Source organism: Engystomops pustulosus, chromosome 1 (assembly GCF_040894005.1).
Source record: "Engystomops pustulosus chromosome 1, aEngPut4.maternal, whole genome shotgun sequence".
NCBI classification, from domain to species: domain Eukaryota; kingdom Metazoa; phylum Chordata; class Amphibia; order Anura; family Leptodactylidae; genus Engystomops; species Engystomops pustulosus.
In genome coordinates, this window is record NC_092411.1 from 133,195,718 (window position 1) to 133,208,916 (window position 13,199).

The 13,199-nt window shown below is 37.3% G+C and overlaps 1 protein-coding gene across 3 annotated transcripts in view; it reads right to left on the bottom strand.

The window, feature by feature from the left end:
- The window catches only part of ADAMTSL1 (ADAMTS like 1), a 542,967-nt gene that overhangs the window by 94,523 nt on the left and 435,245 nt on the right, over window positions 1-13,199 (bottom strand). For all 3 annotated transcript variants that reach the window (XM_072154046.1, XM_072154056.1, XM_072154066.1), the window contains 2 exons: window positions 7,787-7,861; window positions 3,011-3,168 (listed from right to left, as the gene is read on the bottom strand). In XM_072154046.1, coding sequence (XP_072010147.1) covers window positions 3,011-3,168; window positions 7,787-7,861 — 233 coding nt within the window. The remainder of the gene's footprint in view (window positions 1-3,010; window positions 3,169-7,786; window positions 7,862-13,199) is intronic.

The window sequence follows — 13,199 nt, forward strand, 5'->3', positions numbered from 1 at the left end:
TCAGTGAAAGACTTAATATCCAAGCCCACAAGAAAATGGCGCAAATGCGTTTTTTCCCCATTTTCCCTGCATTTGGAATTTTTTTCCTGCTTCCGAATACATGGCATGGAATATTTAATACCATCACTATGAAGTGCAATTTGTTACGCAGAAAACAAGCCATCACACAGCTCGTAACGTGTAAAAATAAAAAAGTTATAGATTTTTGAAGGTGGGGAGTGAAAAATGGACATGAAAAAACAGGAAAGGGCCCGGTCCTTATCCGGTTAAATATAATTAGATGCAATCCTTAAGACGTTCACTTAATAGGCAGAACATGCTTCAAGATTTGATGACAAACACTAAAACACATGTTCAAATTAATCTATTTCTTGTTCTTTATATTTGTTTCCATACATCTCTGAAGAAATATATATGCTTTACCATGGCTTTTCAATACCCCCCTTTATTCGATCAGTGATACAGGGGGCAGCAAGTAACACACAATGTGGAAATTTATGGTTAAAAGAGGGTCCATACATCCCAGATAATTCACATTACGCACAGTAGTTACATCAAGGTTTAACCCTTTCACGTGAAGAATTTGACATTGGGACTCCCCTAATGTACACCTCAGCTGGCATTGGCAGGACAGGTAGTCTTTTTTTCCTTCTCTGCCATAGCTTAAATTGCATGAAGGGAGATATGTGTCAGCAGGGCTTCTCCTTTACCACAGTAGATACAATTACATTTCTCCTATCTTCTAGCAGTAGTTACAGCAGGGCCTTTTCCCCTTCCCAGAGTTGTGCCAAAACTTGTTTAGCCCTACTTTTCCCAAGAGTCACAGCTGAGATTTTCCTTTATCTTCATTCAAAGCAAACCCACCCCTCTATAGACATTGAACCTAAGCCTTCATGATAACCCAACCTCTTTCATGCTACTGCTCATTACAAACCCTCAAATTATTGCAGAGCTGTATATGAGCTTTAGTCATTCAGTATCAGTAATTTGATGGGGCATTGTATCTCCTGCGATATAAATAGGTTTCTGCCAGATGACAACCGAAACTCAGCATGCTACATTTGCATTCTTAAATATAACACCAAGTTTGGCTTAAGTTATGACTACATTGAGTTTTTATTTATAATTGACAAAACATTTTATCTGTAAAGACTAATATATTTACATTTATTTTTTCTGAAAATTTATGTCTCAAGGGAACACAAAAACCTAACACTCGGAATAACATAATAATAACATTATGGGGCACATTTACCAAGGGCTTTGCGCCAGTTTTCTGTCGGCTTGCACAGGTATTTAAGAAGTGTCTGCACCACAAATGCGTTGCACGCTACCGTTTTGTGGCGCGGCTTCACTATTCCTCATGCGACACAAATTAGGGGGTGTTCCGGCACTCAGTTGGACTGTGCGCCATATTTAACATGCAAAGTCCGCTGCACGCCCTATGTTAAATGTGCACCACAAAAAAGTTGGTGAACTCTGTCGGCCAGTGCGGGGAAGCGCCAGATTTCTGGTGCACGCTCTTAATAAATCTGTCGCACCCAGCATTAATACACAGGCAGAGCACTTTTAGTGCAGTTTCCTAATTTCTTAGTAAATATGCCCCTGTATCTTTTGCATTTATACAATATGTCTGTAGTAAACAATATGAAAAAAGGTTTTACCTTGCAGGAAAAGTAAAATATGCTGTAGTAACTAATGAAACAGCAGATGTTGGAGGGTTAGTAGTTCACAAAAATTAAGAATTTAGCACTGGCATTGGATCAAAAATGTTTCACAAAGAACCATTTTAGGGTGGCCAAAAATGAGCAAAGTAGAGAATCTTGGGAATTGGACTTTAGACTATGATCCGTAACCATTAACTTGTAAAACCTGGATTATACTTTACCCCCAGAAAATCTTGAGCAAAGTAATAAATTCATGTAGGACGTTAACAGATAATACTCATTATAATAGCAAATCATATATGAAAGAAATGTCGGGGTAATAATTATTTAAGGAAATAGTTGTTTTATATGTAACACAATAATACCCCATAGCCACATGTTTTGCATTCTACACCAAGTGACTTTGGATCCCCTGACACCTAAGAAAAATCTTGGATTGGATGCAACACTTACAGTTGTGTGGCTGTAGGCCTCTCAAGGTCTTTATGGCCTTCTTGAAAAGCTTTCATTTTATTGTGATTCCCAAATGCTATATTTTTCTTGTGGTTCGAAAAGAAGGCATGCAATACTTCCAGAAATATGTTTTACATTACCTCAAACAGCCTAAATAATGTACTGAGTGGGAACAATCTTGTTTCATCTGTCATCGGCCCAAATCAGAAGAAAGTTCCATGTGCCTACTGATGCCATTGCTGGAAAGCTGACCCATGAGTAAATGCTACCACTTGATGTATTTCTTGTCATGAATATCATGTCACAACTTGCAACTAGTAAGAATTGTTTGTGATTGATTTTTCATGTTCAAGGCAGGAAAAATACCATCTGATTAAAACCTCTGTGTGGACTGTTCTTTATCCCAAAACGTTTCCAAACAGCCTTCATCAACTAAACTTTAGTAAAACACTAAAATGGTTACTGCTAACCTACATTATTACATAGGAAGCCATATATTTCAGGCTCAAACATAAAAGTACCTGTTAGCTAAGCTCAGCATTCAACACAGAGCTTTATATTATATGCCATATGCTGATCCTAAAAAATACATAGGAACATGTGTCATTTATTTTGCACTTTATTCAGAGTAGGCAAATGTTTTATTTTGTTTCCAAGGCTTCTGCAATGATCCTGGTTTCAAGGTATTTTACATTATTATTTCCATATTAAAATTCTGCCATTTTTATGGAAAACTCCAAATTGAAAATGGAACCCATTTTGAGGGAATGCTAGACCATCAAAATATCCGTACTGTCAGGTGCAGCACTTAAATAATTTGACTTTAGCTATCCTATAAAGACCAGCCATATTGATCTAATAATATCATATAAATGCTAATTCTAACTTACCTTCACAGAGAAGTCAGCAGAAAGAGGACCAGCCATCCGAAGAATTTCCTTGTCTGGGAACCTTTGAAAGTCAACTGTAGTGTTGTCTACAAGAAATGAACCTGTGCTGCTCAGGCCATTCTCGCCTTTTACACCATGCAGGGTCTTAGTTTCCAAGTCTAAAGATATTAGAACAATGGTAAAATTGATTTAGGTTGTAGTAAGGTAAACAAAAATCCAAATACAATGCAACTGGTTCTGAGCCTCAAAAGACCTAAACCTATTATTATTATTACTATTATTGTGATTATTAGATTATTGTACATGAGAACATTTTTTTATAAATAACATATAAATAACAAATAAGTAATTGCTGTAAAAGCAAGAATGCCAAGTACCTTTCTATGGTATAACTCAAAATGCCAGAGCTCTACATACAATGGATATTGAAAGTATACAGACCCCTTTACATTTTTTTCTTTTTGTTTTATTGAAGCCAATTGGCAGTATAATGAGCTAGTAAAGCCATGAGTCTTCTTGGGAATGATGCAACAAATTTTTAACACCTGGATTTGGGAATCCCCTGCCATTCTTCCTTGCAGATCCTCTCAATTTCCCTCAGGTTGGACGGTGAACGTTGGTGGACAGACATTTTCAAGTCCCTCCAGAGATGCTCAATTGGCAATTGTGGTCAGGGTCTGGCTGGGCCACTCAAGAATGGTCATAGAGTTGTTCTGAAGCCACTGCATTTTTATTTTAGTTGTGTGTTTAGGATTATTGTCGTGTTGGAAGGAGAACTTTCTGCCCAGGACAACTTTCTGCCCAGTTTGAGGTCTACAGAACCCTTAAAGAGGTTTTTATCCAGCATATCTCTGTACTTGGCCACATTAATCTTTACTTCAATTGCAACCGGTCTTCCACTCCCTGCAGCTGAAAAGCACCAACAAAGCATGATACATGTTTCACTGTTGGGATTGTAATTGTCAGATAATGAGCAGTGTCTGATTAGAATTAACACTAAATAGTTCAATCTTCATCTCAGACCTTATTTCTCATAGTTTGGGAGTCCTTCAAGTGTTTTTTGCAAACTGTATGCAGGACTTCATATGTCTTGGAGAGGTTTCCGTCAGCACACTCTACCATAAAGTACAGACTGGTGGAGGGCTGCAGTGATAGTTGACTTTGTAGAACTGTTTCCCATCTCCCTCTTCAGCTCAGCCACAGTGATCGTGGGGTTCTTCCTTACCTCTATCACCAAGGCCCTTCTCCCATGATTGCTTTATTTCGCTGGATGGCCAGGTCAAGGAAGAGTTGTGGTTGTCCCAAACTTCCTCCATTTAAGAATTATGGAATCTTGAGTGCTTTCTTTCTTAACATTGACCAGATCTGTGCTTTGCCACCATTCTGTCTCTGAGCTCCTTGGACAGTTCTTTAGACCTCATGATTCTCATGTGCTCTGACATGCACTATTAGCTGTCTTATAATAGTGGTCTTATATAGACAGGTGTGTTCCCTTACTACTCAAGTCGAATCAGTTTAATTAAACACAGATGGACTCCAATAAAGGAGTAGAACCATCTCAAGGAAGAACAGAAGGAAATGGACAGCATGTGTGTTAAATATGAGTGTCAAAGCATGGGTCTGAATACTTATAAATCAGCAAAAATATATACATTTCTGTTTAATTGTAAAGACTGGACTCTCTAATAGCCCTGCTGCTTGTAAGACCAAGAGGTCTGATCAGAGCTTCTTAGTAGATCCAGCTGAACTTCACCAAGGAAAGGGGGGGGGGAATATTTAGACTGTCATTCAAAAAGCCAGTCTTAATAGCCCCTCCCCTACATTAATGATTAGGAGAATTATCAAATTAAAGGCTTCAGCATTAATAAGTAAAGACCTGTAATGCATTCAAAATGAGACATATTCACAACAATAACAAAAATATTAATGTATTAAAACATTATGGATGACCCAGCAGGCACACTTTGTATTTCTCAATAAACAAAACCTCTGCACTACCCAGACACTGATTGTTTGAAGGGACAGGTCAATGAAAAGCAAGACAGTGGAAGTGTTGTCGGTGAGATAGAGGTGTCTATCTGCATCAACGAAAATCTGAAGAATGTAAGAAATACACCAAATATACCAAGCACCAATGCTTGGTGTATTTCTTATACACTTTGTATTTCTGCCTTATAATGCTGCTTAATTAGAGTGGAATCACCTGGCTGTGCAGATCTCTAAGAAAACATATAACTTAATTCTATTATTATTTTTGTACGCATTTCTATACATTTAATATGGGAAAAAAACCTAAAGCTCATTGTAATTCTTCTTGTGATATGCAGTGTAGTGGAGTACTGAGCACTTTCCTTATTGCTATCTGAGAGAATCAAGTGATAATCCTTACACAATGTTCTATTCCAGAATGCCAAAAGTGAATACATGCATACAACAGCGTCCATTAGCTGATTTACTATACTTGCGGTAAGTTTCAATCCATGCCAAAAGCTAAGAGTATGGTACCAGGAACCCTCTCCCGCCTCCACATCCAGATCACTGATTCTAACATAAAGGCATGTCTACAGAATAGTTTTTTTTTTACCTTTTGTTGCTTAATTTAAAATATTCTGAAAAATGTTTATCACCTACCAGTTCTGTAATAATGTATATGGCTAACATCTATATGGCAAAGAACCCCAGGGGCATTGAGTTTCCTGTTTATACAAGCCATTTCCTTCCTACTTTAAATTAGCCAGACAAAGTAACATTAGCACCAGTTGTTGTTAGAAAGCTTGTTTCTAGTTCCACTCAATCATATATTCAGCAGTTAAGCCTTTTAAAGTATTGCTCATAAGCTATGTTATTAGGATTAGTGAGTTAATAATACATAAGCAAAGAATTTGAGCCTTAAAGTAAATCTACCACCAGTATCAACGATTGTAAACCAAGCACACTGACATACTGGTGTGTGCCCTCTCTGGCAGGTTCAGCTCTTCTTTTATCTTCTTATACACTTTTTTTTTTTATAAAGGTTTTGAAAATTATGTAAATGCACCTGAGGGGCACCTTCATTAACAACTATGGAACCTGGAGCCCCTTAGGCTCATTTGCATATTTTTTATCCCTTTTTTTAAAAATAAAAACAAGGGCATAAGAAGCTAAAAGAAGAGGAGATTGTGCCACACCAGTATATCAGTGTACTTGGTGTACAATTCTTAATCCTAGTGATAGATTTGCTCCCAAATCATTAAACATTGAGCTGTAATACTATCTCTATGTGTTATTCTGCAGTTGCATCACAAAGGTCAGTTTTATGGTTGTCAACTGTAACTGCAAGCACTATTCAAAAATCAACATCATCATGCGTAAATCCATAGTGAAAAAAAAATACATATAATTTCCCTTGTACCTTGTTAGTTTCAGGATTTGAGCTCTGTGATTTTGCATTTGTATCAGAGAGGTCAATTCTATGGTTGTCAAGTGTAACTAGAAAAAAAATTTCCAAAATCTTCTACATGTATATGAGTAAATCCAGAGTAGAGGGAGTTGACATACAACAGTGCCTTATGCTTTGTAAGTTGCAGGATTTGATTAGTCTCTTTCTAATTCATCATTCTTATTCCTTAGCATCTGGACTGTTATGATAGGTCATTGGATTATTTTACTATGTAATATATAAGCAATCAGTGTAGATTTGTGAAGTGCTTTCAACTCTCAAACTGTAAAACTGTTTCATAAATCAATATTACGATAGAATATCATACATTTTGTAATATTGTGAGGAAAAATAAAATAAAAATAAAATTTGCCTATGCCTAACCACCCCCTCTCTCCTAAACTGCTTAGTTTACTGAGCTTCGGTGCTTGAAAACCACTCACGGGACTGCTTTTGATTGACATCTTCCTTTCAGGATATGTTCCTTGGGAAATCTGGGAATGTCATTTTGAGTTCAGCTGTGGATTGAGTGATGGACGTCTGGGCCTGTCTGTTGCCAGGGCCATCATCCAGGCACTACGTTACATATCTGCCCAATCCTGATTTCATATTGCTTGTTAATTCAGTATTCTGACACTTACGCTCCACTTCTCTTGCCTTTTGTAATTGTTTTGCTATACCTTGTATCTGACCCTTGTTATTTGACTATTGCTATTTGACTATTCTCTTGCTATTCAATTCTGTGCCTCGCCGCTATCTTGGATTTGACCAGGTTCTGTCTTACTACAATTGTCTGTTATCTGTTGTTGACCCTCTTTGTAATTTCATCTTTACTGTGCAATCATTCAGTGCAGGGATTGTGAAACAGGAATTCCCTGACCACTAGGATTTGTGAGGTTTTTTTTACACAGGTGACAGGGGCTGTGGGTAAGTTTAGGGCCTTCCCCCCTCTCTTGCTATTGTGACAATGACTCTGCCAAATAATTACCATAGCTTAAGTGTGTTTACATGTGGCGTTAACACACAAGTTTTCTAACAGAAGCTGGGAAGAAGAGATTGCCTTATTACATTGCTATCAACACTGCATTTACATACTGCGTGTGTTAATACATGAGCTAGTTAACGCTATGTTAATGCATGCGTCAACACATGTATTTTGTAATCAAAATGTTGACATCAATGTAATCAGGCAGATTTCCTCTTCTCAGCTGCTGTGGTGCTTTTGAAAAAGCATGTGTTAATGCCACGTGTGAACGCACCCTAAAAGGCCAACACCCTATAAATAAATTACATATCAAAACTATTATTAGAAGGATAAAAATGCTTAACATGTATACAAATATAAGAAGTACACTTACACAAATGATCGGGACCCTTTAGAACCAGGCGGATATGTCGACTCCCATATGGTATTACAACCACAGTGTCATCCACTAAAACATAAATAAAGTTAAAGGTAAATAAATAAAAAAGAAACAAAATCTTAAATTGTGTTTCCAAAAGAAAATGCATAATATCAGCATTTAAACAAAAAGATTGAATGAATACAATACTGGAATATAAAGACAAAAATTTGGGAAGTGGGTTCTTCTGTGCATACTGATATTATGCCTATGGTTACTCTACCTATTATATTTATGTCAAGTATAGCCAGATGTTAATGTACTAGTAGGTTCCAGATGCCCCATTTCCATACACTTAGAGGAAATCTACCACCAGGATAAAGGATTGTAAAGTAAGAACATCCACAGGATCCACTGTTTTTTATTAGTTTATTATACCCTTCTATTTATTGAAAAAGGGCTTTAAAAATTATGCAAAAGAGCCTGAGGGGCTCCAGACTCAATTGACAGGTATGGAGTCCGGAGCACCTCAAACTAATTAGCATCATTTTTTAATTTTTTTTTTTTTTTTTTAAATTATCATCATGATCATATTAGTAGAATTCTTTTAACCCTTATTACCCATGGTGGAAATAATAAGACAGCACGGGCCAAGGTAACTTCCCGACTTGTGCCGTACTATTACGTCATGCTTCTGGCCCCAGCTCCCAAGAAAATAAGCCCTTATATGTTCAAATTGCTAAAAAAAAAAGTATATAAACCTTTAAAAAGTTACAATGCAAAAGTGCTTTGAATGGCACACCTTTCCTTCAATGCCATGGTGTGTGCCCATACAGCACTTTAACACAACATATGGGGTATGGGTATCTAATTTTGAGGAGCATTTTGGTATTTTATCCAGTGAAAAGGTGTAATTTCTTTGAAAAATACCTTAATTGCACCTGATTTTGTTTTAACCCGTGTGAAATAATTAACATGTTAACAAATTTCATAAAAGTTGCTTTACATACGTTGAGGGGTGTAGTTTCTACAATGGGTTAATTTATGGGGTTTTACTATCATTGAGGCCTCTCAAAGTGACTTGAATTCTGAGCAGATCCCTCAAAAGATGTTTTGCGGTTTTTATGAAAATTGCAGCTAAAATAAATTGCACCTAAAGTTCTGAGCCTCATAACATCCTACAAAAATGAGAGGATGCTTAAAAACCATGTCAACATAAAGCAGACATTCGGTAAATGTTAGTTATCAGGTTATTTTGGTTTGTATGTTTCAGAAAAGTAGATCATTTTTTGAAAATCAAGAATGTTTTAAAATTTTTGCCAAGTACAATTTTTAAACGCGAAACATTTCACCAAAAATTTTCAAATAACATGAAGTGCAATGTGCCACGAGAAAACAGTTTCAATATCACCTGGATATGTTAAAGCATTCCATAGTTCATAGTTCATAGTTCAGGTTTGAAAAAATGTGCCATATGTAAATTAACTGCAGGGGCTACTGGTAGGTTTCCTTTAAGTAAGGTTACACAGCAAACTGTACTTTATGTTACAATTTCTTGTCATTTTCAAAATGTTTTCTTAATACAAGTATTTTAAAACATTCCTGTTGACATACAAAGGCTAACAGCAAGTCTAAAAACCCTCTATCACAGGGCAAAGATTCATTGAACACGGAATGCTGCCTTTAATTGTCGTATAAATTATTTATGTGCACACAAAAACTTGGTGTTGGTACTGTATTACATTCTGTCATGTAAATATGGGTGAAATGCCTATATTATGCAACCATACTAACAATTGTGAGTCAATACAGTTTGTATCAGTCAGAGTGAAGGTCTCATAAACAAGTGCTCCTTAAATAGCACCTCTGCTGGTGCTTGATAAGGTCAGAAAAGGACATGGAGATGGTCAGGACAGGTTTTCGATATAGATTATCACTAAAATTCATTTAACTGAATCAACCAGATATCTTAAAAAATGAAATTAAAAAAGAAAAAGTATTCATACCTTATTTTTTGGACACTGTCCATGGGTCATTGCAATGAATTATAACATGACCACACTAGCTGTGACAAATGCAGTGACCCCTTGAAATCTTTGGCTAGGCCAAAGTTATGTCAAATGAGCTAGCGATCATAGATGTCATGGCGAAAGTCTCTGTGTAATCCCCTAGTCCAGTGGCAAACCTATGGCACTGGTGCCAGAGGTGGCACTCAGAGCCCTTTCTGCGGGCCCTCAGGCCATCGCCCCAGGACTGAGTTCACCAAACACTGAATCTTCCAGCAGACCCAGGCAACTTTATAGATGCTATTCTCAGCGCTATGTTAAAGCGACACTTTATTGGCTGTTTAGAACTGCAGGAAAAGTGAGAAGAGTTTTGACAGAACTGCATTTGAAGGTCATACTGCTGGACCCATCATTCTTACTGTACAGAGAGACCCTGTAGAGAAGCTACAATGATAGGCTAAATTTGCCTTCTTTATTTAGACTGTATTGGTGGCCTCAGGGGGTCGATACGATTGATGTGGAAGAACAGGTAGCAATAAGTTACTGCTTGAAATTCCATGCAGGCACTTCACAATAAATAAGTGGATTTTGGTTGTAGTTTGGGCACTCGGTCTCTAAAAGGTTCGACATTACTGCCCTAGTCCATAAAGTGATATCCCATATTAAGTCATATGCACTTCACCTGCAGCTGTTTGTAGCTTAAACTGACAATTTACTCATATTTCAAGAGCTAAACACTAACTATTTTATTTCTTTAGTTTTGCTGATATAACATTCATCATAATCATAATAGAAATCATAAGTATATTGTAAAAACGTAAAAGGATATTAAAGGAAATACTTTGACACTGAAAAGTCAGGAGAGTTCCTAAAATAAGAAGTGTTTTTGCTTTCTGAAATCCAGATTTATACATGTTTTATATTTGAGGCTCCTCCAAGATTTCTTCTGATAAAGAGTTCTGGGCATTTCATGCTGTGGTCAGAATATGCTCTATTTTACACTACTGGGACCCATACATTTGTCTTAAATTAGGGAACATAAAAATAACTGTTCACAAGGTTTACATTAGACGCAATGTGAAAAAGAAGCAGGCCATTTATTTCTTCCGGTGTGGAATCAAGTCAAGCATGCAGCGCAAAAAGAAATAAATAAAAGGTTTTCCTGCCCAAAAGAGTAACAACAATGCTATTTCATAAATTATGATCTTATCTGTAGGATTTAGTCCAAAACATGTCAACATTCCACCATAAGACGTCTATTCGTACGTGTTTGGAACTTATATGCATTTACATATACTTTCTCACAATCTTGGCAGATGTTGTTGGGAGTCAGCAATCCCGTCCAATCCCCACCTCTCAACACCAAGCTCATTTATCAAATTGGAGTGTTTTATTGTATAGGTTAGAACATTATAAGATGAATTTATTTTTATGACACATAATAAAAAAAGATTGTCAACCTAACAACAAAATACATATTGTGAACTTATTTGAGATTAGTCATATAAAAGAATTGTCAGAACTCTTGCAGGATTTACCACACCCAGGTATATGCTTGTCAGGGACTGCTTGACTGACAGAAGTCAGAAGCTGGAATTGTGTGTGCACATGAGAGTGCTGTACTAATCAGCTTCTCTGAAATTGTCCATTTACTGCATAAATTCTTCATTAACCCATATGGAGGTACCTGTTATACAAGTCTTCTGTATTTTCTACTATTCTTTTGTAGTGTTTCTGGTTCTTTGCGTGTAGCTATTGATCATTCTACTGCTTTACTATTTTGACCTTCACCTCCACCTACATCTCCTGAACCTATTTGATGACAAAATTCTGGTGTCACTTGAAGTGTGGATATCTTTGGTTCTATGAAGTAACCATACACATTCCACATATAATATTATTATCATATTATTTCCTGTTTAATATGACACCTGAATTGTGTTTCTAGGTGCCAGGAGATATTGGCATTTTGAAATGTGCCCCCCTCCAGCCTGTCAACTAAAGGCAGGATGCAAAAGCAGCAGCAGGAAATAATTAGCTTAAAATGGCAGAATCGTAGAAGTACATGCACCCAGAATTGTGTTTCTAGGTGCCAGGGTCCAGGAGATATAGCTGTTTGAAGTTGGCCACTGTCATGATGTCATGATTTATAAACATCCTTTCTGCACAGGACATGTGCAAATAGGCTGAATAAAGCCTTATGGCAATCATGAAAGGGTTAATTTATTTATCTACATCGGTATATGATATGTATTTTTGATTTTGTGACTGGCTGCTTCCGATGTTTTGGGTGTCTCCTGAATTATGGAATTGTCCTTACATCACTGGGGACCTCCCAGAGTGTGCAAAATTGGAAGCAGAGGTAATCTGTATTAGCTAGAAAAATAAATATTTCTAAAATAGTGGTAACTACCATAAAAGTTATCCCAATTTATTTTCTCTTAGGTGGGGAGCTGAAGACCATACTAACCTACATATGACTACATATTGAACTGCTTCACTTCTAGAAATCAATGTACTGTTCCATTTAGTGAATCTGTCATTCTGCGGTGTGATTAAAATATATTTCTAAGCACAATGTTTATTTGAAAATAATTAACGGAAAGCACTTACTAATAAGTACCATTTCTACATAACCCATGTTTATACTCGAGGTTTACAATAGCCATCAGGAGTTTGGCATCTGAATGTTGATTGCTGAGGAATGCTTTAGCAAGCAAATCTCACAAATGGCAAATTAGGTTTTGTCCTGTGCTTAACTTCCCACCACTGTTTGCATTAAAATGATGAATGATAAGCTTTGGTGTATTTAAACAAACTTTCTCCAAGAGTATATATGTCTTCCTGGCAAAGAATTTAATGATGTGTTAATTCAAAAACATATCCTACTGTCATACTATTTATAACTTTGGGTACTCTGAGGTCTGCACAATTAAAGGGATTCCAATATATAACAAGAGGATTAAAAGAGCCTAAAATAGTAAAATAATCAACTTTCCAATATAACTACTATGCCAATTCTCATCTATTTTCTTCTCATCATCTCCTCACTTAAGGCTGCATGCACACTGCCGTGAGCCCGCCGCAGCGTAGCACGGGGGGCACACGGCAGCGCGGGGAGAGGAGGAGGAGGTGAGCGCAGCTCACCCCGCCCCTCTCCATAGCGATGTATGGCCGCGGCGCCGTAATACGGGAAAAAATAGGACATGTCCTATCTTTTCGCGGGCTACGGAGCGGTACGGTGCCGCACGTGTGCAGCACCGTACCGCTGCCGTAGGGCGCCGCGAGCCCATAGAAGTGTATGGGGGACGTATATCGGCCGTATATACGTCGGCCGTATATACGTTCCCCATACTGTAGTGTGAATGCAGCCTAACCTAGTATGCTACATGTATAGAAAAGTTTGTCCTGGTGACCTGTTA